The sequence below is a fragment of the Oenanthe melanoleuca genome, chromosome 24 (genome assembly GCF_029582105.1).
Source record: "Oenanthe melanoleuca isolate GR-GAL-2019-014 chromosome 24, OMel1.0, whole genome shotgun sequence".
Classification (NCBI taxonomy): domain Eukaryota; kingdom Metazoa; phylum Chordata; class Aves; order Passeriformes; family Muscicapidae; genus Oenanthe; species Oenanthe melanoleuca.
In genome coordinates, this window is record NC_079357.1 from 2,577,911 (window position 1) to 2,600,997 (window position 23,087).

General features: G+C 46.8%; 1 protein-coding gene across 8 annotated transcripts in view; it reads left to right on the top strand.

The window, feature by feature from the left end:
- Nucleotides 1–23,087, top strand: part of ARHGEF12 (Rho guanine nucleotide exchange factor 12) — an 80,283-nt gene that overhangs the window by 37,387 nt on the left and 19,809 nt on the right. For all 8 annotated transcript variants that reach the window (XM_056509541.1, XM_056509535.1, XM_056509536.1 and 5 more), the window contains exons 5-28: nt 6,210–6,308; nt 6,970–7,019; nt 7,761–7,818; nt 8,354–8,532; nt 8,888–8,965; nt 9,106–9,225; nt 9,727–9,861; nt 11,110–11,181; nt 11,789–11,881; nt 12,173–12,283; nt 12,714–12,812; nt 13,459–13,501; nt 13,631–13,736; nt 14,931–15,068; nt 15,537–15,569; nt 16,395–16,509; nt 17,187–17,292; nt 17,716–17,928; nt 18,315–18,444; nt 18,766–18,801; nt 19,389–19,543; nt 20,068–20,214; nt 20,866–20,951; nt 21,718–21,843. In XM_056509541.1, the coding sequence (XP_056365516.1) occupies nt 6,981–7,019; nt 7,761–7,818; nt 8,354–8,532; nt 8,888–8,965; nt 9,106–9,225; nt 9,727–9,861; nt 11,110–11,181; nt 11,789–11,881; nt 12,173–12,283; nt 12,714–12,812; nt 13,459–13,501; nt 13,631–13,736; nt 14,931–15,068; nt 15,537–15,569; nt 16,395–16,509; nt 17,187–17,292; nt 17,716–17,928; nt 18,315–18,444; nt 18,766–18,801; nt 19,389–19,543; nt 20,068–20,214; nt 20,866–20,951; nt 21,718–21,843 (2,418 nt within the window). In that variant the 5' untranslated portion in view covers nt 6,210–6,308; nt 6,970–6,980. The remainder of the gene's footprint in view (nt 1–6,209; nt 6,309–6,969; nt 7,020–7,760; nt 7,819–8,353; nt 8,533–8,887; nt 8,966–9,105; nt 9,226–9,726; nt 9,862–11,109; nt 11,182–11,788; nt 11,882–12,172; nt 12,284–12,713; nt 12,813–13,458; nt 13,502–13,630; nt 13,737–14,930; nt 15,069–15,536; nt 15,570–16,394; nt 16,510–17,186; nt 17,293–17,715; nt 17,929–18,314; nt 18,445–18,765; nt 18,802–19,388; nt 19,544–20,067; nt 20,215–20,865; nt 20,952–21,717; nt 21,844–23,087) is intronic.

Here is a 23,087-nt window from a genome sequence, read left to right on the forward strand (position 1 = left end):
GAGCACACAGCTCCCACTGTGCAGGCTGAGCGAGGAATTCACCTTCCTGCTTTACCTGTGCCTGTTCCTTGGGACAGACATGGAAAAATGGATCTGTGGATAGCTGAGCTGAGGGTGAGGATGGGAGCTGCTCTGCTCTCTGTGCCCATTCCAGGTTTGGGCTGGGAATCTCCCCACACTCCCTGCTGCTGTCCCTGCCCATGCAGGGTCTGTTTGCTCCCTCAGCTTTCCCAGCTGTGCTGCTCTTGGGGCTGGGACACTCCCCTGCTCTGATCACTCCCTCCACTTGCAGTCTCTGTAGCTGTTTGCATCCAGACCTGAGAACTAGAGGGCAATAAGTATTCCCAGGTTGTTTTTGGGATCCTGTCAGCATCTTCAGCCCCTTGGACTTGGGCTGAATGTGGCTGCATTTCTTATTTCCAAGTGTGCATGTCCTGACTCCAGCTGTGGGTTGCCTTCCTTTTCCTTTACTGCCTTTTTTTTTTTTCTTTATTTTTTAAAATTCATGTTTAAAACAGTCTGTGGCACTTTCTGATTTCAATCTGCTCAGAAAATTGCTGCTGCTAAACCTGCTGTGGGATTTTTAGATGCAGTGACTCTTCCAGAATCATCAGCTTTATCATTCCACTGGAATAAAACTTCCAGGTGCTCATGGCTGTGCTCCAGCTTCTTAACCCACCTCTGGAATACAGAGCAAGAAACACTAAAAAATAACCAAACAACACCAACCCTGAAGAGTTGAAACCAACACAGGCATGTTAGGAAAAGCTGGTGCAGTCTGGGGAGGTGTGTCCTGTTCTTTCTGTGAGATCTCTTCACTTCCCCTGGAATTTTGAATCACACATTAAAAAAAAAAAAAGCAGCAAAGTAATATGATAGTCACGTTCCTCAGGGTGTGAGAGTGTTCCTTCAGAAGCTGTAAACAGCTTTGGAGGGTGCCTGGATGGAAACCTGTCTGGGGGAGAGCTGGCTTGCTGCAGCTTGTCATTCTTCTGCCACCCTCGCAGGGAAGGAGCAGGGAAAGGTGGAGCAGCAGGGCTTGGATTTGGGGCTGATTTTGTGTTTTTGGAGCCAGGTTAGTCAGGAGAACCCTGGAGCAGAAGGGATTTGATTTGGGGGTGATTTTGTGGTTTTGAAGCCAGGTTAGTCAGGAGAACCCTGGAGCAGAAGGGATTTGATTTGGGGTGATTTTGTGGTTTTGGAGCCAGGTTAGGCAGGAGAACCCTGAAACAGCAGGGCTTTGATTTGGGGGTGATTTTGTTTTTCTGGAGCCAGGTTGGTGAGGAGAACCTTGGAGCAGAGGGGATTTGGGGATGATTTTGTGTTTTTGGACCAAGGTTAATCAGGGGAACCCTGGAGCAGAAGGGATTTGTGTTTTTGAAGCAAGGTTAATCAGGAGAACCCAGAGCAGAAGGATTTGTGGTTTTGGAGCCAGGTTAGTCAGGAGAACCCTGGAGCAGCAGGACTTTGGGGGTGATTTTGTGCTTTTAAATCCAAGTTTGTCAGGGGAACCCTAGAGCAGGAGGGTTTGGGGGTGATTTTGTGTTTTTGAAGCCAGATTAGTCAGGAGAACCTTGGAGCAGAAGGGATTTGATTTGGGGGTGATTTTGTGTTTTTGAAGCCAGGTTAGTCAGGAGAACCCTGGAGCAGCAGGACTTTGGGGGTGATTTTGTGTTTTTGAAGACAGATTAGTCAGGAGAACCTTGGAGCAGAAGGGATTTGATTTGGGGGTGATTTTGTGTTTTTGAAGCCAAGTTAGTCAGGAGAACCCTGGAGCAGCAGGGCTTTGATTTGGGGTTGATTTTGTGTTTTTGGACCCAGGTTAGTCAGGAGAACCCTGAAGCAGAAAGGATTTGGGGTTGATTTTGTGTTTCTGGAGCCAGGTTAGTCAGGAGAACCTTGGAGCAGAAGGAGTTTGGGGGTGATTTTGTGTTTCTGGAGCCAGGTTAGTCAGGAGAACCCTGAAGCAGAAGGGATTTGGGGTTGATTTTGTGTTTTTGGACCCAGGTTAGTCAGGATAACCCTGTGCTCATTTTGCCTGGTGCTGAGGGTTAATGGCAGGAAAGGTTTGCTGCCTTTGCTGGGACATCTCTGTGTTTGTCCCTCTGCCCCAATTTCCCAGGTGCTTTCTGCCTTCTGCAGGATCCCTGGCAGCAGCTCCCACTCATCCTTCCTTCCCATGGCCCTGCCCTGCCTTTTGTCTGCTTTTCCCAGGTTTCTCTGCAATGTGTGCACAGCTCTGCTGTTTGATTTGGAAGGGACCAAACCATTCCAAACCTTCCAAGTAGAAATACTGTACTGATATTTTCCTCTCTGCTGACTGGATGGGGGCTGGCCACTGGAAAGGGAATAATAGGGAAGGTTGGAATGACAGCAGGACAAGGAGGTGTGGCTTTGGTGGGTGTTTGTTCTCACCTCTTCAAAGTTTTAATTCAGGAGCCAGAATTTCCTGAAGTGTGTGAGTGGCTTGGGAGGGCAGAGTGGTCAGGGAGGGAAATTGTTGTAATGTACAGAAATTAATTTATAGTGGCATGATGCTCTCAGTGAAATATTTTTATTAATAAATCCAACCATCTATGTTTGTATATTCAACAAAATTCAGATTATCAGGAGAGAGAATGAGTGTAGTTTGTTATGCTGTAATTTGGTAATTAGTGCCATGATCTCCCATGATATTTAATCTCTTTTTTCTCAAAATAGCATTTTCATCTCTTAAATGAACTCAAAATTGAAATTACCTTTCAGGGTTATAGGTGAGATACCAGTTTCTCTTTCCTTTTTCTCACAACTTGGTTACTCTCCAAAAACTTCATTTATATTTAGCAATCATCAATTTCTGGCCTAAATATCTGGCACAAACTCTTTAACATATTTTCTCCAACTTTTTGATGAGTTTTAGGTTTTTTGTTTTGAAACCCCAGATTTGAGATTTTTTAAAACTGAAACTTACTGTCCCCAGTTGGTTTTGGGTTTTTTTGGTTTTTTTTTTTTTGTTTTTTCAGTCCTTATCAGCTTCGTGTCTTTATGTTGTGGCCACTATTTTTCCAGAGAAATTTGCCTTTAGAAAAATTCTGCTTATCTTTGTGGAGCAGCATTTTTGACAGTATTTTATAGAACAGAAAGCTTCCCAAATGAAGTGAAACATTTGGCCACTCTCAAAACCCCGAGGAGTTTGAATTTTTTGTTTATGGAATGATTCATTTCAAATCCCTCTATTAAATTAAACTGCATTTTCCTATGGTGGCCTCATGCCCCCAGGGGAGATTTTAGTTCCCAAATCTCAGCTCTGGGGCTGTGTCCTGCAGACTTGGGAGATGGAATTCACATCCCTTGGAATCCCAGGCTGGATAGGGTGGGAAGAACTTTAAAGATGATTTTGTTCCAACACCTTCCCCTGGCCCAGGTTGCCCCCAGCCCTGTCTCACTCAGGTTTTTAGAGTGAAGCCCTGCTCTGTTTGTTGTAAAGAAATTCCTTATTTTGTTAAACAAGTTCCAAATAGGATGTAGAGAAGAGGAAAAAATCAAAAAGAGCTTCCCAGAGAAGCTGCTGGACAGCCCAGATGTGTCTGGCCAGGCTGTTTGAGACAATCCTTTTGGCCTTGGGGTGTCAGTGACCTTGAGAAGTGCAGACTGTGCCCTTGCACCATCCCAGGGACTCCTGGAGCAGGGAGAGGGACGAGTGCCACCTACTGAGCTCCTCTCAGCTTTCCCTGCAGTTCTGCTTTCACTTTTCATTTTAACCTCTCTAACTCCAGCACAGGTTGGGCTGCTTCGTTGTACTCCTGGCTTGAGGCTGCACCAGTGGGTTTGGGGAGGATGAAAAACATAAAAATTGATTATTTTTCATCCAGAATTTTAGGAATCCACTCAAGACACAAAGAAAGACTGATTTTAAATCATAGTTAAGTGATGTCTCCTCACTTCATAACATAAAGATACTGTTAAGGGAAGCAAAAGTGGGAAGAAGATGATTATTGATTTAATTTTGAGTGCTGTCAGTGATGAATTCTGTTGGCTTTGAAATACTCACTGAGTTTCAGCTGGAAAAAGTGAAATATCATCATGGTGGGGTATTTTAAATGAGCAGAGTAAAAGCACTTGAGGGGTGGTTCAGGCAGGGGATGCTGTCAGAGCTGATCTGGTTCTGCAGGTCACAGTGTTATCTCCAGAAAACTTCCAGATAACTTGATTAAAATCACTATAAAGTGTATCTCAGTTAAGTGTGGTATCTCCTCTACCTCCTTCCAGCCTTTTCTATTGGATTAGGAGAAGGGTTAAGTGTTTGTCCCTTATCTGAAGGAAACAAGTACAGGAAAAGGCAATTAAGGACTAATTTCAGGTCCAGTTAATTCCAGTTGTTTCTCCATTTTAAATTTATCAGGTGGTCTTGGGTGAAATTGAGGCTTGTGGGGTGAGAAAGTTTAACTTGAACAAACATGAATTAAATGCAGTTGTACTCTGCCAGGTCAGTTTGTGTTGCATGGGCTCATCCCAGGAGGGTTTATCAGTAAATCCAAGGATTCTTGCTTCTGGAGAAGAAGAAATCCAGTGGCAGACAGACTCAGGACTCTGCTGTGGCTCTAAGCAAGGCCAGTCCTGGTGATCCCAGAGCTGGGTTCAGCTCATGGAGCTGCAAAGAGCAGTTTCTCTGAAATAGCAGCACCCACACCCCAGCCCCGGGCATCATTCTTGGCAAGTGAGACTTCAAGCAGCTCGGTGCTAGAAAAGGAGGTGCAGGAGGGGGAGACACCTTCACTTCCATGGGGTGAAAGGTGGGGGGATTTTCCTTCCAGCCCTTCCCAGCCCTGCAGTGCCAGTGTCCCGTGCTTTGCTCCTGCTTTGGGGCAGGAGGGGGATTCCTGGCATGTGATGGTGCTGCAGGAATGCTGGAGTGCTCTTCCCACACCCATGTTCACGTGTGCCATGCTGGAGGAGAGCAGGACTGGCTGGGCAGGCAGTGTTGGCTCCTGAGGCTCCTCATTCCCATGGGAGCTGCTGCAGAGAAGTGAAAGGAGCCCTGGTGGTTTGGGAGACACAGGAATGGCTCCTGCTCTGGTCCCTTCCAGAGCAGCCAGTCTGGCTGGGACAGCACCTTCCCAATCCCCCTGTTCCCTCCAGACCAAACTGAGCTGCTGCACTTTTGGAATCTGATTTGGGAGAGCTCTCATTTCTCTCTCGAGGTGCCAGTGTAGGAATTCTGCCTGTTGTGCTTTTAGAAATGGAAAAGCAGAGCAAGCTGTTAGAAAAAAGGGTGATGGAAATAAAAGAACATTGGGGGAGCATTTACAGAGTTCCTGAAGTCACTTTAGGATGAGGGCTCTGTTGTGGTAGACTTTGTGCAGCTGCTCCCAGAAAAGTGCTTGACAAGGAATATTCCAGGCTGCTGCTTGCTTGGGCTTTGTCTTTCCCTGGTTTCATTTCCAGGTGAACAAGAGACATCCCCAGCATTCCAGCTGGTCCAAATGCTGCACCACTAAATGAATTTATCTCTGCAAGAGCATTTGTGTTCACATTATACCGACTATACCAGGAAACAAAACAAGTTGCCTTTGATGTCTGACAGCAAATTAAAGGAGGGGCACATTCAGACTCATCTCCTGGGATTTTGGCCCTGCACTGATGTTTATTTCAGAAGTCCAGTTCAATGTGGCTTGTACTTCTTCAGCTCTGCTGTTCTGGTTCTGTGCAATATTTCACCTGGAGCAGAAGGTGCCCCAAGAGGAGATTTTGGCTGAGAATTGGGAGAACTTTTCCTGATCAATAAATCTGTTTTAGCCCAACCCTCTCATGTTACTCTGAGGGATTTGTGCTTCTGCTTTAGAGCAGCTTGTAGGAGCTGTGAGGTGGTTTTGGTGGTGCAGCAGCACCTGACTGAACCCTCTGAACTATTAATGCAGACAGAAGAAATCCTGCTCATTGGTGTGGGTACTGCTGCTCTTCTTTAAAAGCTGCTTTTCCCTCAGGTTGTGTCTGATGTGCCAGAGCTGTCTGCATCTCTGTTTTGTGTAGCTGGAGCAATAAGCTTGACCTGTCTTGACATCCCTCTCCATTCCTGGACTGCTGCCCTGTTCTGTCTCTCCTGTATTTTCCCTGTGCCGTGTTGTCCCCATTCCTTTGAGTGCTGTGTGATGATCTGGCAGGATAAAATTTTGGACTGATGCCTGGCTTGTGTCTCTGTGTGTTCTGTCCTCTGTGCCCTGTGTGCCCAGGGCTGGTGCAGAGGTGTGTGGTGATCCAGAGGGATGAGAACGGCTTCGGGCTGACGGTCAGCGGGGACAACCCCGTCTTCGTGCAGTCTGTCAAGGAAGGTGAGAGCATCCCCAGAGCTGCCAGCTCTGCTTGGGGTCCTGGGAATGTGCATGGGCTGGAGCAGAGAGCTCCCAAACTCCTCCCAAACTGCTGGGTGCTGCAGCTTGGGAAGGGATGGGGTTGAGCTGGATGCAGTGAATTTATTCCTCTGACAGAAGGAGAGCACACAGCTTTAAGCTGTGCCAGGGGAAGTGTAGGTTGGACATCAGGGACAAAAATCTGAACTGAAAGAGTAATTGGGGACTGGAATCCCCTGCCCAGGGAGGTGGGGGAGTCACCATCCCTGGGGGTGTTTAAAACAAGGCTGGACGTGGCTCTCAGTGCCATGGTTTGGTTGGTGAGGATGTGTCAGGTCACAGGTTGGACTTGATGATCTCAGAGGTCTTTTCCAACCTGCTTCATTCCGTGATTCTGGGATCCTGTGGGTTTGGAGCTGGCCCAGGGGGAGGAAATGGCTCCTTGGGACGTGGTGGGATCATGTCCTGCTGTACCCAGTGCCAGGTGAAAGCAAAACTGCTCTAGACTCAATACCCAGAGGTTTTACTGGCAGAGGAAGCTTGGCTGAGTGCAGGAGTGTTTTGCATGTTTTACAGAAGTCTTAAAACCATTTTTGCTATAAATGATTGTGTTGAAAGGGGAACTGATTTCTTGCCTCTGCAGATGGAGCAGCCATGCGGGCTGGAGTGCAGACAGGTGATAGAATTATCAAGGTAAGGGCACTGAAACTGAGAGAAATGGGTGCTTTGTCTTAAATGAGCTCTTTCCTGGAAAAAATGGCATTGCTGTGTCTGCATTGGGATTGGTCTAAACTTCAGTGTTCTGGGGATGATTCTCCTCCAGATCCTCATTTCAGAATTTTATGGACAAATTCTGCATCCTGCCAGGTTCAAATAGCACAAAGCCAATCAAACCAGCAATGGCAGGGAGGAGAAGGAAAGCAGAGTTGTTAATAATGACCTGTAAATAACCAGCCTGCCTGAGTTGTTGTTTTCTAACTAACTGCTCCCACATCCATGTTCTTTTTTAGTGCCAAGCAAGTAAGAAATCAAGTCAGTAGCTTAAGACTGTAAATGATTGCTGCAAATGTTGCAGCAGCTCCTGAGACAGATGGAGCTGGGATTTCAACCAGGCATTGAAATTAATGAATTAAATTAGCTACCCTGTTGTTTTTCTGCCCAGGCAGAGATGGATTACCTTTCTTTTTTTTTTCTGTTTGTTTGTCTGCTTGCTTGAGTTCTTCTGGTGTGTGCACAGTTTTCTTTTTGCAGAGCTCTGCTCACTGAGATAAACTGTTAGAAGGATAAATAATTTATCTGGTAATGTCTTGAAAAAGGCATTAATGGAGATGGGGGAGAAGAAAATGCTGCTGTTCTCCTGGTGCCTTTTGTGAATGTGTGGAGCTGCTTGGAAATCAGGAGGCAAACACTGAATTTTCTCCTCTCCCTGCCCAGGTGAACGGGACTCTGGTAACACACTCCAACCATTTGGAGGTGGTCAAGCTGATCAAGTGTAAGTAAAGGCAGGTGGCTCTTCTGTCACCTTGCAGGTGTGACAGGGGTGAGGTGCTGAGAGATCAAGGGAGTGTGTGGAACAGGGAAGTGAAATTGAAATCATCTTGACATCTTGAAGCTGATTCATTCTCCTGCAGCTTCTCCTTAACCTCATGCTTGGATTGCCACCAAGCCTTGCCTGGGTGCTTTCCCATCTTTTATTTCCACCTTAAATATCAGCTGGAAATAGTTCCTGCTGGATTTCCTTGTATCAAAAAGGAGGTGGTGCTGGTTCCTTCCAGCCTGGCGTGGTTTATTCTGTGTGTGTGCACTGGAAATGGAACCTGCTGGGCTGCAAATTGGATTGCTTGCTTTGTTAAAGGCTGATTATCATGAAAATTTTTGCAATACCTGAAATTTAAACAGATTTCTCAAGCAGGCAGTGCTCTCAGGTGCACTGGTTTGGAGGAGGGATGGTGTGAGTTCTGTCCCAGGGTGAGGGGAAGCAGAGATGTCCCTGTGTGTGACCTGTGCCTGTCCTTGTGTCCCCACAGCAGGTTCCTATGTAGCTCTCACTGTCCAGGGGCGCCCCCCAGGGTCGCCCCAGATCCCCCTGGCGGATTCTGACGTGGATCTGGCAGCTTTTGGGCATATGTCTCCCATCATGGCATCCCCCCACTCACCTGGCACCTCAGGGAATGCAGAGAGGATCACCAGCCCTGTGCTCATGGGGGTAAGCTTTGAAGCTCTCTTTCCAAAAGGAGAAACGGAGTCAAGTTTTATTCTGATTTTTTTTTTTTTTTTCTGCACTTCAAATTGGCAGTGGGATATTTGTCACTTATTTATTTATTGATGAAATTCACTTATGGAAAAGGTATTTATTTATTCACTTATGAAAAAGCATTTTGTGAGTAAAAACATCCAGTCCCAGGTGATACAATAGAAATGCAGGTTTTTATACTGTCAGTAGCTGATCAAAATTAAGAAGGAATACATAGGATAGGGTTGGAAATTTGAATTGGGTCCCATTTAGGATTTTCCTAAAATTTTCCTTATCTGTCCAACCTTAATCTCTCTGTATTTCCTAGGAGGAGAATAACATTGTCCACAACCAGAAGGTGGAGATTCTGAGGAAGATGCTCCAGAAGGAGCAGGAGAGGCTGCAGGTACTGGAGCTGTGCAGGTTGGAGAGAGCTGGAGGAAATGATGTTAAATCACAGTTTCTTAGCAGAGCTGTGTGGAGCAGACTTTCTGCAGATGTGCAGATGTGCAGGTGCTCACTGAAGAGACACCAATTGTTTTGCAGTTCCTGCAGGAGGAGTACAGCAGAACCCCCTCCACCCGTGGGCTGAAGGAGATCCAGGAGGCAAAGAAACACATTCCTCAGCTGCAGGAGCAGCTGTCCAAGGCCACAGGCTGCTCTCAGGTACCACAGGCTGCTCTCCAGCCACAGCCCTGGGGGCTCATGGTGTTCTGGGCAGCCTGGGTTTGCTTGGACAGGCAAGCTGCACCCTTAGAGCTGAGATTTGGAGCTGGCACTGCCATCCTCATCAGGATGTGGAGTGGATTTTACTCATCAGCTCATCTCTGAAAAACCTGCTTTTAAGATCAAGTGCAAGCAATGATGTGTTTATTATCTGTCAGTGCAACTTAAAATACACCATGAAGTCATTCTTGGAAGCTTTAAACAATTTTGTTCTCACTTTTGAAAAAAAAACAAAACGTAGGCTGTGTCATTTTTGCCTTTTCCCTTGTGTTAAAATGCTGAAAATTTGCTTGTTTTGGTTGAAATGTGGTTGTTTTCTCTTAGAAAAGCACTGCAGCTGTTTCTAGATAAATTCAGAAGGTTTTCTGAGTAATGTGAGCTGCTGGCTTTTGAAGGTGTTTGAGGCTGTTCTGATGAAACTCTTGCTGTTCATCTCTGCAGGATGGGCTCCTGTCCTCCAGGGCTGTGTCAGAGTCACTGCAGATCAGCGAGGGGGAGCCAGACACTGGGGACAGTGGCAGCAAACTGGATTTCAGTGGTGACAGCCCCTCCAGACCCAACAGTGACATTGCTGATGTGAGTCTGGGGCTCTGCTCCTCTGCCTCTTGCATTTCCTTGGCAGGTTCTTGCTGTGTGTTGTCCTGGGTAACTCTGGGCATTACTCCTCAGTGCCCACCAGATCCTTTTCCCTGTGGATACCTGCTGTGTTGGACTGGTGTTAGACACTGGGAGAGAAGAAATATTGGGGTTTTACCCAGGATTAGATTGTCCTGGCATTAATCCCTGTAACCAGAGAAAGATGGGTGCAGCATCCTGCTCAAAACTCATTTGCCATTAGAGCATCTTTGAAGGGAATATTCCACCTGCAGCACCATGGCAGATCCAGGCAGCTTGCCCTGAAAGTTGGGAAGAGCCTTTTTTCTACCAAATCAGCTTCATCTCCTGCCCCCAGCAGAGCTCTTGGTGTGTTCCCTCATTATTACCAATCTGTGTGCTCCTGTGCTGCCTAATCCTTAATTAAGGCACTATCTGATTAGTGCAAGGGAATTGAGATTCTCTGCTTGGATTTGGACTAAGTTTGTTGATTAACTTAAGGATGTGAGAGCTAAATTTGTCTCAGCAGTTGGAAGTGAAAGGGAGGTGGGTGAGATGGCAGCATCCACAACTCTGTTTTGAAACATTTCAGCTCCAAATCTGACCAGATCCCACTCAGTGTTTGTTTTTAATAAAAGCACAACAAAATTCATAATAATCATCATCCTGTCAGTATTTGGGATGGTATTTGATCAGAGCAGGTGATTGGCACATCAAACATTCCAGCTTTTCAATCCAGCTCTGAGAAAATCTAGGATCAGGGGTGAAAGAAACCTTTGGAAGTGGGAAGAGTTCTGCAGCTGGGAAAAAGCCAGGCTGGAAAGCAGCAGCTGAGCAGTGTCCTGGCTGGAAAAACCTTTGGGCACACTGAAGATGAACCAGCAGCAGGAGGTGTTTGCAAACCAGGCTCTGCTGGGCTTCCTGGGCAAGGGATTGCTGGCAGATGGGAAAAGGTGGAGACAGCAAGGAGAAATCCTTGGGCTGGGGTTTTACAGCTCTGCTGTTGCTCATTGTCACCAGATTTCTGACCAGAACTTCTGCATGAACTTGAGTTTTGGGGGTTTTTTTAACTGTGCACATAGGACACAGATTTTACTCTGGTTTTTCACACCTCCTTTTCCTGTGAGAAAGGAGAAGTTTTTGGCTGTTGTGGCTGACAGACTGCACTGTGCAGTTCTCCCTTTCCTGGATTTGCTGGGACTTACCAGAATGAACTTCCCTCTTTCCCAGAGTCCTCGCAGTGGCCTGAAGGAGAGGATTTATCCAGATGAGAGCCCAGAAAAGGCTGAGCTTCAAGATACTGTGAGTACAGAACATCAAGTGTCACAACAGCATCTCCTCTAACAGGCCCATTAAAATCTTGCTGCTTTCCCCCACTTTCTAAATGAAGCATGCCTAAACTTTGCTTTAGAAAATAAAATGCAATTAAAGTGGTGCAGGGAAAGTTAATTAGCTGAGTAAATGTTTATGGAGCTTAAGAGCAGGGCTACTGAGAGGCAAGCAGTAATCAGGAGTAAAGGAGCTGGGTCTGGAATGAGGAGAGCACTTGCATGTGTTCTATTCCTTGAGTCCAGCCTTTTTTTAGGATGTTCACTCATTTGGGGGTGGCATTTCCAGCAGGAAGGGCAGAGCTGTCTGAACACATCATAACCCTTGGGATGGCTCCTGAATTCTCCTTCCCCTCTCCTGCCTGTGCTCCCAAAGCCCCATTTCCCCTCTGTGCTCATGCTTGCTGTGCTCCAAGGTGATGCTGCTGCTCCTGATCCACCTGCTTTGGTGTTTGGGAATATTTGGGTCCTGGGAGGGGGGTCCAAGGTGGAGTTTAAGAACTTAAAATTATCAGAATATCTCCAAGTTGTGCTGGGAGGGACAGTCACAGCCTTGTGCTTTTCTTGCTTCTCTTCCCCAGGATTCCCAGTCCAGTGTTGGGAGTCCCCTGTCCCGAGTGGGGACTCAGATCATTGGAGCAGAGGATGATGATTTTGACACAGAGCAGGAGCAGGTGGGAATGGCTTTTAGCATTTTTTTCCCCACCAACCACAATTCTCTCCTCCTGTTTCTGCTTGTTTCTGCTGAGTGCTTCTTGTATGGTGAAATAAGGATTTGGGAATGGGATTCCAAACTTCAAGCTTTCTAGGAATTAATTTGCCTTATTCCATTTTTTTTTTTCATTTTTCTTAAATCCTGAATTATTGTCACAGCAGCAGAGCTACTACACATTTACTCCTGAATTATTTTAGCTGTCCTTTCTCTTACTGCTGCCCAATTCAGATGTAATTCCCTGTCCCTGCAGATTAATGGGCAGTGCAGCTGCTTCCAGAACATCGAGCTCCTGAAATCCCGCCCCGCTCACCTGGCTGTTCTCCTGCACCACGTGGTGTCCCAGTTTGATCCTGCAGCACTGGTGAGAATCTCTGGAATTCTTCCCCTGGCTCACATTTGGGAATCTTCACCAGAATTTACCAGATTTTGTGTAGCACTCACTGCCATGACCTGGCAAGGAGGGAAATGCAGAATCTGAGGGTGATAAATCCTCATTTATCTCCTCAGAGAAATGGAGGAACACAAAAAGAACAGTTTGCTTTTCACCTGGCTGCTTACAAATAATTGTTTATCTGCTGAAAGCCTCTCATTCCACCCCAAAATATGGGATTGGTTGTCTACAGGGAAGGTTTGACCTCTCTGTACTCCTCTTCCCTCTCCCCCCATTGCCAGGGCAGCTCCCTGAGGAGCTGGGCAAGGTTTCAACCCAGCATTGCTGAATTCCTTGAAATATTGGAAAGAAAATTTGGAGTTTTCATTCTCCTCATTTCTTGGCATCCTGTTCCCCACAGCTGTGCTACCTTTACACAGACCTGTACAAACAGACCAACTCCAAAGAGACCCGGCGTGTTTTCCTGGAGTTTTACCAGTTCTTCCTGGACAGAGCTGCAGTAGGTTCCACTTATTTTCCTCATTTTCACACACATCCAGCAAGTTGACTTTGACCTTTCTCCACTCACCTGAGCTGTGAAAAACTAAGGGGGTTAAAGCCCTCCAAAAGAAATAGTTCTAAAAATCAAAATCTGAATAATGTTTAATAAATAACTTCATAAAATGTAATAATGTAATGAAAGTTTTAAGTCTTTTTGTTGAAGTGTTAGCAGGAAAATTAATGACTTCAGATGCTTGATAATAAAATAAATCCCAGGGGATTTTTTGTAGATAGGAGAAATAATTTAGTGGTAGGTAAGCCAGTTGTGGCTCTTCTACATTGCTTTTTAGTTAATAATTACTGTGGGTATTGATGTGGCTGTTCCAGGGATTGGGAAATTTTATGTGTCTGTTGGAAAGCTGAGAAAATTCTTTGCTGTCTTGAATTAAACTCCCAGAAACTGAAGCAGAGATTTATATACCACAAATTCATTTTAAATAATCCTGTGAATTATAATATATTCATGGGAGTCTCCCCTTTTCAAACCAGCAAGTGCTTGGATTGGATGATTTTGGGTTTTGAGGCAATTCCCTGGCAGGATTTGTGTGTTTTCTTGGGGTGCTGGTTGCTCTGTTGGTTCTCCCAGCTTTTCTTTCCTTTTGCAGAACCTGAAAGTCCCAGTTCCAGATGAGATCTCCTTGGAATTAGGTAGGGTGCTGTGTTTGTGGGAGTGAAAGCAGAGGGTGGGTTAGTCCAGGGAAATGACTTTATTGAAGTTATTTATTGAAGGTGGGGACTGTTCCCAGAGGAATAATGAGGGAATTTTCTGCCTCTCAGACAGGAGAAGGCCAGAGTTCCTCCCTGAAGAGCTGCACCGCCAGTTCATCCAGACCATGCAGGATAAAGTCTGTCCAGAGGTTCAGAGGAACCTGGAAGATTTCAGGTACCAAAAACTCCTTGTGGAGTTTCCATTTAATTCATATTTGATTTCAGTCAGTGTTCCAGCACAGGGAAACCTGAGGAACATAGAATTCCTCTTGGATTGAATAGACCCTGTGGCCAATCCTTAAATCAAGTCACCAATTGCAATCCTAGAGCTTGGTTTCTTCATTCCTTGAAGCTGTGTGAGGAAATGTCTTTCTTATATAAATCTCTTACTGGTAGTGTTTAGAATCAGCTTGTATTTTTTTTTTCCTTCCCTCTCCTCTTTGGGCAGGGAGTAATCCTCTTTACAGAGCTGTCACAGGCATGGAGTTGAAGTTGATAATTAATTTGCTTTTTTTACTTGGAGTCTTGAGAGCTCCATGCCAAGCTCAGGAATGAATTATTTCAATCCCTAAAAACTTTAAACACCCCTGAAGCCCCTCTGTGTCCTGGTTTGAAGGACAGGTGTCTGCCAATAAAGGCAGGAGATTCTCTTTGAAACGGAGAATGGAAACCCCCTCCCTCCAAATTATTATAATTTTGACATTAAGGGGCTCTCAGGCAAAGAGATGGGAATTAGGAATAACAGTTCTTCACTAGGAAAATTAAAATAGAAATGCAGTATTACACAGAACAATCCCAGCCCTGCCAGAGTCAGAATCCAAGCTGACACCCGTCAGTCAGTCAGGGTGTTGGCACAGTCCCATTCAATGGTGGCTGCATCCTCCTGCAGGGGCAGATGTGGTTCAGCTGGAGCAGTGCTCCTGGAGAAGGTGCAGTTTCCTCTGAAGCTCCAGGGATGATGTGGAAAGGTCTGGTTTTCCTCTGGAATCCAGTGGAAAGAAGGTCCCTTGGTGTCCAAAATGTCAGTTTTTATCTGGGTAGGAAAGGCTTGGCTCCTCCCCTGGCTGGAGCATCTCCCAGTGGGATGATGGAATTTTATCAGTCATGCCCTGGGACTCAATGGCCATTAACAGGAGATATCTCCTGGAGGGAGGATGGGCTGTGGGAAGATAAAGATGATTGCCCAGCTGGTTTAAAGATGGCCCATTAGCAGAGGATATCTCTCACAGGAGATCAGGGTCACTGCCCCACCCGGCTGCAATGGATGGGACAGAAAACACATTTCTGGCCACATCAACCCAGCACAGTGGGACACCCTGAGTGGCCAGGGCAGTGCCCAGCTGAGGTTGGTGTGCTGTGCCCTTTGCAGGCAGAAGAGGAGCATGGGGCTGACCCTGGCCGAGGGGGAGCTGACCCGGCTGGACGCCGAGCGGCTCCGCGACCGCAACGCCGTGGAGAAGGAGAGGAGCTGTGCAGAGCAGATCATCGCCAAAATCGAGGAGGTCCTGTAAGTGACAGCAGACAGAAAGGTGGGGTGAGAACAAAATAACAGTAAAGGTGCTGCCTGGGGTGTGGGAAAAGCAGTGAAGGGACTGGGGGGTGAATTTGGCAGTGCTGTGCTTGGGCTCCTGCCTGTGAGGGTTTGACAGGCAGGCTCAGGCAGGAGGGAAGGGGAGGCTGCAGTGCAGCAGTGCAGGGGGTGCTGCCATTGTCAGCTTGTGCATTATTACATCAGAGCCCTTTTCCTGTAGAAACAACAGCTTCACAGCCCATTTTCTCCTGTTTAATGTGGGCTGAATCCAATTTCCACAGCTGAACCTTCATTTTCGATTCTTGATTTTATTTTTTTTTCCCCTGCTGGGATTGCTGCACATTCTAAAGGACACTTCAACACAACTACTCTTGCTCTGGGTGGGATGGGACCGGGTGTTAATTGGGTTTTGAGTTTGATTTTAAAAGCCTTTCTTGTTTGCAGGATGACATCTCAGCCTCTGGAAGAAGACAAGAGGTAATGGGAGCTGGGCTGGGCTGTGCTGCTGGAACACGACAGCCCTCTCCTGGCTGTTCTCAGCACTCTGAATCCCTGGCATAAATCACTGCAATTCACAGCAGCAGCCTCTTCTCTGCTGATCTTTGTTGCCTGTGCTCCACATCTTAAAAATTAATGTCACTGAGAGTTCCTGTTTATTTTTGTTTTGTGCTGTAACTGCTTCAATCTGTTCTAACATTTATTTTCTGTGTGCCTTGTCCTGTTCAGTTTTTATCTGAGCAGCTTTTCCTCCAGTTCTTGCAGTAACCTTTTACTGCTGCTTATTCTTGCCATAACTCAAAGCTGTAATGTGACATCAAATATGGCTTTAGGGTAGAATTTTAGGACCTACTGTGTAATTCTCAAAATTGTATTTTCACCTCCTGGGCTTCTGTGCCTTTTGTTATGGAATTATTTGGGTTGGAAGGGACCTTAAATATGATTTAATTCCAGCCCCTGTCACAGGCAGGGACACCTTCCACTATCCCACATTGCTGCAAGCCCCATCCAGCCTGGCCTTGGGCACTTCCAGGGATCCAGGGGCAGCCACAGCTTCTCTGGGCACCCTGTGCCAGAGCCTCCCCATCCATATATTCCATCTTTATTGACTCCATAATTTACAAAAGGATTAATTCTGTTGTTGCCTGAGCCTTCCCATTATCTGTGGAAATTTATTTCCTTTCATTTCCTGCTTTAATTTCAAAATGAACTTCTCAATAAAACCTTGACCTGTATTTTATTGACTCAATGTATTTTCCCACTATATTTCTGTTTAAACCTCAGTGGTTTTTCTGTGTTTGGCAGCTCTGCCATGCAATGTGTGATCCTCACCTACATGAAGCACCTGGGAGTCAAAGTCAAGGAGCCTCGGAGCCTGGAGCAGAAGCGGGGCAGGATTGGTTTCCTGCCAAAGATCAAGGTACTGCTGGATTTGTGTCCAATTCAAACCCCAGTTTGGCAGGAAAAAATTAAAAATCGTTGTTTTCCACTGTTCCAAGAGGATCTGGGGTTGCTGAGCTGCACAGCAAACCTAAGAGCTGAAATTGGGTTCTGCATCTCTTGGCGGATGTGAGATTTGGAGATAATTGGAATTATTTCCTTTATCTCTACCCCTGAATTCACCTTGTTTTTCACAGTTATTAAAACTTTGTGGGAGGAATGTTTCATAGAACACAACTTTGAACCACAGGAGGATCTCATTAAAGCTGTTGCCTTGTTCACTTCAGGTTTTTCCTGGAGAAATTTGCCCAGACCCTCCTGGTTTGTGATGCAGGAGCTCTTCTCCCTGCCACCCCCACTTTTTCAGTTATATAATCAATATTTCCACCAAAATTCATCCCTGTGGGTGTGATCCCTTGTCTCCCACGGCATGGGGGTGTATCTGGTCACAGTAGCTACTTATTTTCATCAGCATTTCAGCTTCCTTTGAAATATTAAGAGAGTTTCAAGCAGTTCTGCACCAACTGTGAAAAGGTTTGAAACCTTTTTGGAGCTTTGTGTCCTCCCCCTTCTGCAGCTTTAAAGAATTCATTAAAATCTGAGTGAACAGCTGGATTGGAAGCAGTGAGTGATGAGTTTGCTTTTCTTTACCTGCAGCAAAGCATCAAGAAAGAGAAAGAAGGAGAGGAGAAAGGGAAGAGGAGAGGCTTCCCCAACATTCTGGGGCCCCCGAGGAGGCCGAGCCGACATGACAGCAGTGCAAGTATGTCAGCCCAGGAAACCCCTGTGCCCTGCTGGCCTGAAAGCCACAGAAAATCCCTGCTGTGTTTAAAAATTCCTAATTCCTGCCAGGAAACCCTATTTCTCCCATCCCCCCCCTCCTAAACCTCATCCCACCCATCCCAGTCCGAATTTGGACTCCACTTCTCCCAGTTCCCTTCCAGCCCTGTCTCACCCTGAGGGGCTGTGGAATCGAATTCTGGGCTGGGGTTGAGGCTCTTTGGGGTAGCATTGATTGATTTTCAATAGATAGACTGATTGATTTTCAGTAGGATTGAGTGATTGATTTTCAGTAGTATTGAGTGATATAAACTTTCTCCTGTTAAAATCCAGTTTTGAAGACACACAAACCTGTCTGGCTCTGAAATGCTTTTTCCCTCAGCACTGAATGAGTGTCTCTGTTCAGTTGGCAGGGCCATGGAGATGCAGAAGCCCAGGCACCCCAAGCACTCACCCACAGCCTCTTCTGTGAGCCCAGAGCCCCCCGAGTCCAGCAAGACGCGGCAGAGCGGCTCCTCCAGCGATGGCACAGACGCCCCTTACCCCCCTGCCAACCCCATGTCCCCCCTGGCAGTGGGGCCCTTTGCCTCTCCAGAGGGCAGCAAGGACAGTGACACAGGTAGGGTGGCATGAGGAGTGGTTAAAGGTCGTGCTGTGGTGCAGAGCACTGATGCAATGAGCTGGGCCAATTGGGAAATGCTTTGATGTCATTAGAGCTGCTCTTCCTCACCTTAATCAGCTTTCCTCAATTAGGGAAGGTTGCCACGAGCAGCAGTGGTTGTTAGTGGGTTCTGCCACGGTGCCATTGGATCATCCAACAGGAAAAACCCAGCAGGTGCCAGCCTGTGTCACCTGAAGCTTTTGTCACTGAGATTTGTTCTTGCCAGCCTGGGGATCGAGTTCCTCCAGCTCTGAAGCTGGAATCAAGAGGCTCTGGAGAGGCTGGGAAGTTCTCTGATGTCCTCTGATTTGGTTCCTCACCTTTTCCATTTATCCTGTGGCCAGGTTTGAAGCAGCCTGGGGAAGCTCCTCCTGCCAGTGACTCCATGGATGGCACCCCCCGCACACCCAACACCACCTTTGAGTTCCCATCTCCTCTGGAAAACCTGCAGGAGGAGGAGGGAGAATCAGAGAGGTAACTCTGGGTGCTTGAGGGAGCCTTGAGAGAGACTCAGGAAATCATGGAATGGGTGGGAAAGGCACATTGTAGAGAGTCCTTTATCAGTGTGACAGTGGCTGTTGAAATTTAATACATAAAATTATGGTGATGTTGTTTGTTTAAATATTGCTGGTAGAATTAGGAAACTTTGGTCTGTACTGTGAGGGAGAACTGTCAGGAGAAGGGACAAAATGGTTTGGAGCTCAGACCACCATTCTGAAGTTGTGCTGGGTGTCTGAGCAGGGAGAAATTCAGGCACAAGTTTCCCTAATGATTTCCCTCCTTCCTTCCTTGCAGGGTGGTCGACATGGGAACCCCAAAGCCTTTCCGCAAGTGAGTGTGCTTGGGAATGTTGGAACTTGACTGAATTTCTCTGGATTTCAAGAGGTTATGAAGCAGAATGCAGCAATGCTCATTGTTCTGAGCCAGCACAGTTGTCTGCATGATCTTTTTTCTTTAAGAACACATGAAATCAGGCACTGGCAGCCATTTGTAGGGCAGGTGGATGAATCATATGCAAAAAACCCCCTTTGATCTGTGAGTGGAGTGCAATGATTGCTGTATCCACTGATTTGAATGGATGGGAGTTGGGTTAGGGAGTGGAGATATCCCTATTTTCCTTTCCAACCTGTGTCTCTGGTTCTGTACCTGCAGATACAGACAAGAAACTGTAACCTGCCCTTTTCACTGCCTTGATACCTGACAGCAAATGGTTTGATCTGTGTCATGAAAAGGAGGGTTATGAAAACACTCTCAGAACAGACAGTCAGCCTGTCAAGGGCAAAATTAGAGAATGTGCCCAGAGGTTCAGGATCAAACAGCCTCCAGCTGGCAGGGACAGTGGATTTATAAAGCTGATTGATGTACTCAGCTTTTCCCTGGAATGGGAATGAGCTCACCTTATTTTCTCCTCCCATCAGGATGGACAGTGTTGGCTTTGCAGATGTGCAGAGTGAGGATGAGCTCTATGACTTTGACATGGACATGGACCCTCCCAACTGGCAGCAGCTCGTGAGCAGGGAGGTGCTGATGGGGCTCAAGCCCTACGAAATCAAGCGTCAAGAAGTGATAAATGGTGAGATGGAGCTTCTTTCCTACCTGTTGAAACCTTCCCCTGGAGCTTTGAAATTCTTAAAATTTACAATTAGGTTTTTCTTCACTGGTTTTGTGAAGCAGTGGAACTTTTGGTTTGAAGAGTTGTTAGGTGTGAAATCCGTGGGAAATAACCTGAGGTGAGATTGGTCCAGTCCTTAGAGGAGAAACAAGCAATACCAAGTGGTTATTAAACAATATTAAGGCACTGAAAGGTCAGTTTTAAATATGTTCTATAAAAGAAAACAAGAAAAGCTTGTTTTTGGAAATGCTGCTCCCAAACATCAGCAGGTTTGAGTTGCAGCTCCTGCAGAAGTGTCTGTGTGGATTTGTGAGCTCAGAGCTCGCTGTTGGTTTGGGGTGAGCGATGGAATTTTCCAAACAATTCAAACGTGGAATTGCAGCAGAGCCTGGAATATGGATCAGGAAGGGGAATGCTGCTGGGGGACCCATTCTGAGCTCCTCTCTGGCTGCACAGTTGCCATCCTGCCTTCCCTGTCTCCCCAGAGCTGTTCTACACCGAGCGAGCCCACGTGCGCACGCTGAAGGTCCTGCACAGCGTCTTCTACCAGAGAGCCACCAGGGAGGGCATCCTCAGCTCCAGTGACAAGAGGAAAATCTTCTCCAACCTGGAGGATATCCTTGGGCTGCATGGTAGGAGCAGCTGGACTCTGCAATTCTGGCTTCCAGTGGCTGAAAAATTGAAGCAAAGTGGAACACGAGCTTGAGAAAAGCAGAATTGTTCAGGGCACTGCTCCTGCTCACCCTTGTTCCATTTCTGACTCACAAAGATATTTTGATAAGGAATCATGTGTCCAGTGTTGCTTTTCCTTATCTGTGTTGATTCATGCTTGATAAAAGGAGCAATGAGATTTATGTGCCAGTGTTTGAGATGGCACAGCTGTTCCTGAAGAGAGCAGAAACCAGATTTATAAAGATTGGTGTCTGTTTGTTTCTGAAGGGTGTTTGGGGTGCTCACAACAGGAATTTCAGCCTCTGAATAATCAGTTGGGTGGTTTTATGGCTTCTGCATAATTCCTGTTTATAGAAAAATTATATTGAGCCTCAGGAAATATAAGTTTGGTTCTTAGGGGTTGTTTGAAGACAGGTGAGCACAAGTGCAAAGGAGTTACATCACATTTTATTAGATATTCTAAATTAAGTTGCAGGATATTGTTTATTAGCCAATTAAAATTATTTCAAATCTAATCTTCTCCTAGAATAGCTTTTATGTTAAATGCTGAAAATTAAGCCAGCAATTTGACCACTGTTAATAAAATCTGCCTTTTTTTCCTTGTTTTTAAGTTGCACTGAATGATCAGATGAAATCTGTCCGAAAAAGGAACGAGACTTCTGTCATTGGCCAAATTGGGGAAGATTTGCTCTCCTGGGTAAATTTCTTTTAATATTTCCTATTTTTGAAAATAATGTGTCAGAGGATGACCAAGAGAGCCAGAGGTTGGAGGAGGCAGTTCCCAACAATGGAGCTGAAGGGCTGTGGGAGTTCTGGAACCAAAACAGAGCTGGAGGATGAGGGGGGAAGGAAAGCAGGAAAAACTCAGAGGATTTTCATCTGACTGGAGATAAGAGTCATTTAAGGCACAGGAATAATTTCCTTAGGATGTGTGGGTAGAATAGAAAGGTACTTTTGGGTACATGAAGGTGAGAGTGGGATTTTGAAAAATGTAGTGGCACGATTTATTTCACTAACACTGAAATGTGAGCTTGGCGTTGCCTATGGTGCAGTTAAAAGATGATTTAAAAAAACTGATTTCTAATCTTAGAAGGTGTAAATTTGGAATTTATGGTGATGTTGCAGGCTTCACTTTTGAGATCTTTATGGAAAGATTTGGCTGCTCCATTCCTGGAAGTGTTCAAGGGTGTTTTGGGATAGTGGAAGGTGTCCCTGCCCGTGGTGGGGATGAGCTTTAAAATCCCTTTCAGGCCAAACCAGTCTGGGATTCTGTGATGTGGGAGGGGTGGATCCAGGAGAACTGAGGAGATGTAAAGGTGTGTCCTCGGGGAAGACAAAGCCTTAAACCAGGGCAGAAATGACTCCACATTTTTCTCAATAATTCCCTTGTGGCTCTGCCTGCTGAGGGTGTCTCTTGCTGAGCTCCCCTGTCTAAACTTGGCTTTTCTGCCTTTCTGGCACAGTTCAGTGGAGCAGCAGAGGAGAAGCTGAAACTTGCCACTGCCACCTTCTGCAGCAACCAGCCCTTCGCCCTGGAGGTCATCAAGTCCCGCCAGAAGAAGGACTCGCGCTTCCAGACCTTCGTGCAGGTGAGCTGCCCCGGGGCTGGGCTTCTAAACCAGGCTCTGGGCCTCTAAACCAGGCTCTGGGCTTCTAAACCAGGCTCTGGGCCTCTAAACCAGGCTCTGGGCTTCTAAACCAAGCCCTGGGCTTCTAAACCTGGCTTGGGGCTTCTAAACCTGGCTTGGGGCTTCTAAACCTGGCTTGGGGCTTCTAAACCTGGCTTGGGGCTTCTAAACCAGGCTCTGGGCTTCTAAACCTGGCTTGGGGCTTCTAAACCAGGCTTGGGGCTTCTAAACCTGGCTCTGGGCTTCTAAACCTGGCTTGGGGCTTCTAAACCAGGCTCTGGGCCTCTAAACCTGGCTCTGGGCTTCTAAACCAGGCTCTGGGCTTCTAAACCAGGCCCTGGGCTTCTAAACCAGCCTTTGGGCTTCTAAACCTGGCTCGGGGCTTCTAAACCAGGCTCTGGGCCTCTAAACCTGGCTTGGGGCTTCTAAACCTGGCTCTGGGCTTCTAAACCTGGCTTGGGGCTTCTAAACCAGGCCCTGGGCTTCTAAACCAGGCTTGGGGCTTCTAAACCAGGCTTGGGGCTTCTAAACCTGGCTTGGGGCTTCTAAACCAGGCCCTGGGCTTCTAAACCAGGCTCGGGGCTTCTAAACCAGGCTCTGGGCTTCTAAACCAGGGGCTGGGCTTCTAAACCAGGCTTGGGGCTTCTAAACCAGGCCCTGGGCTTCTAAACCAGGCTTGGGGCTTCTAAACCAGGCTTGGGGCTTCTAAACCAGGCTCTGGGCTTCTAAACCTGGCTTGGGGCTTCTAAACCAGGCCCTGGGCTTCTAAACCAGGCTTGGGGCTTCTAAACCAGGCTCTGGGCTTCTAAACCTGGCTTGGGGCTTCTAAACCAAGCCCTGGGCTTCTGAACCAGGCTTGGGGCTTCTAAACCAGGCTCTGGGCTTCTAAACCAGGCTCTGGGCTTCTAAACCTGGCTTGGGGCTTCTAAACCAGGCTCTGGGCTTCTAAACCAGGCTCTGGGCTTCTAAACCTGGCTTGGGGCTTCTAAACCAGGCTCTGGGCTTCTAAACCAGGCTCTGGGCTTCTAAACCAGGCTCTGGGCTTCTAAACCTGGCTTGGGGCTTCTAAACCAGGCTCTGGGCTTCTAAACCAGGCTCTGGGCTTCTAAACCAGGCTCTGGGCTTCTAAACCAGGCTCTGGGCTTCTAAACCAGGCCCTGGGCTTCTAAACCTGGCTCTGGGCTTCTAAACCAGGCTCTGGGCTT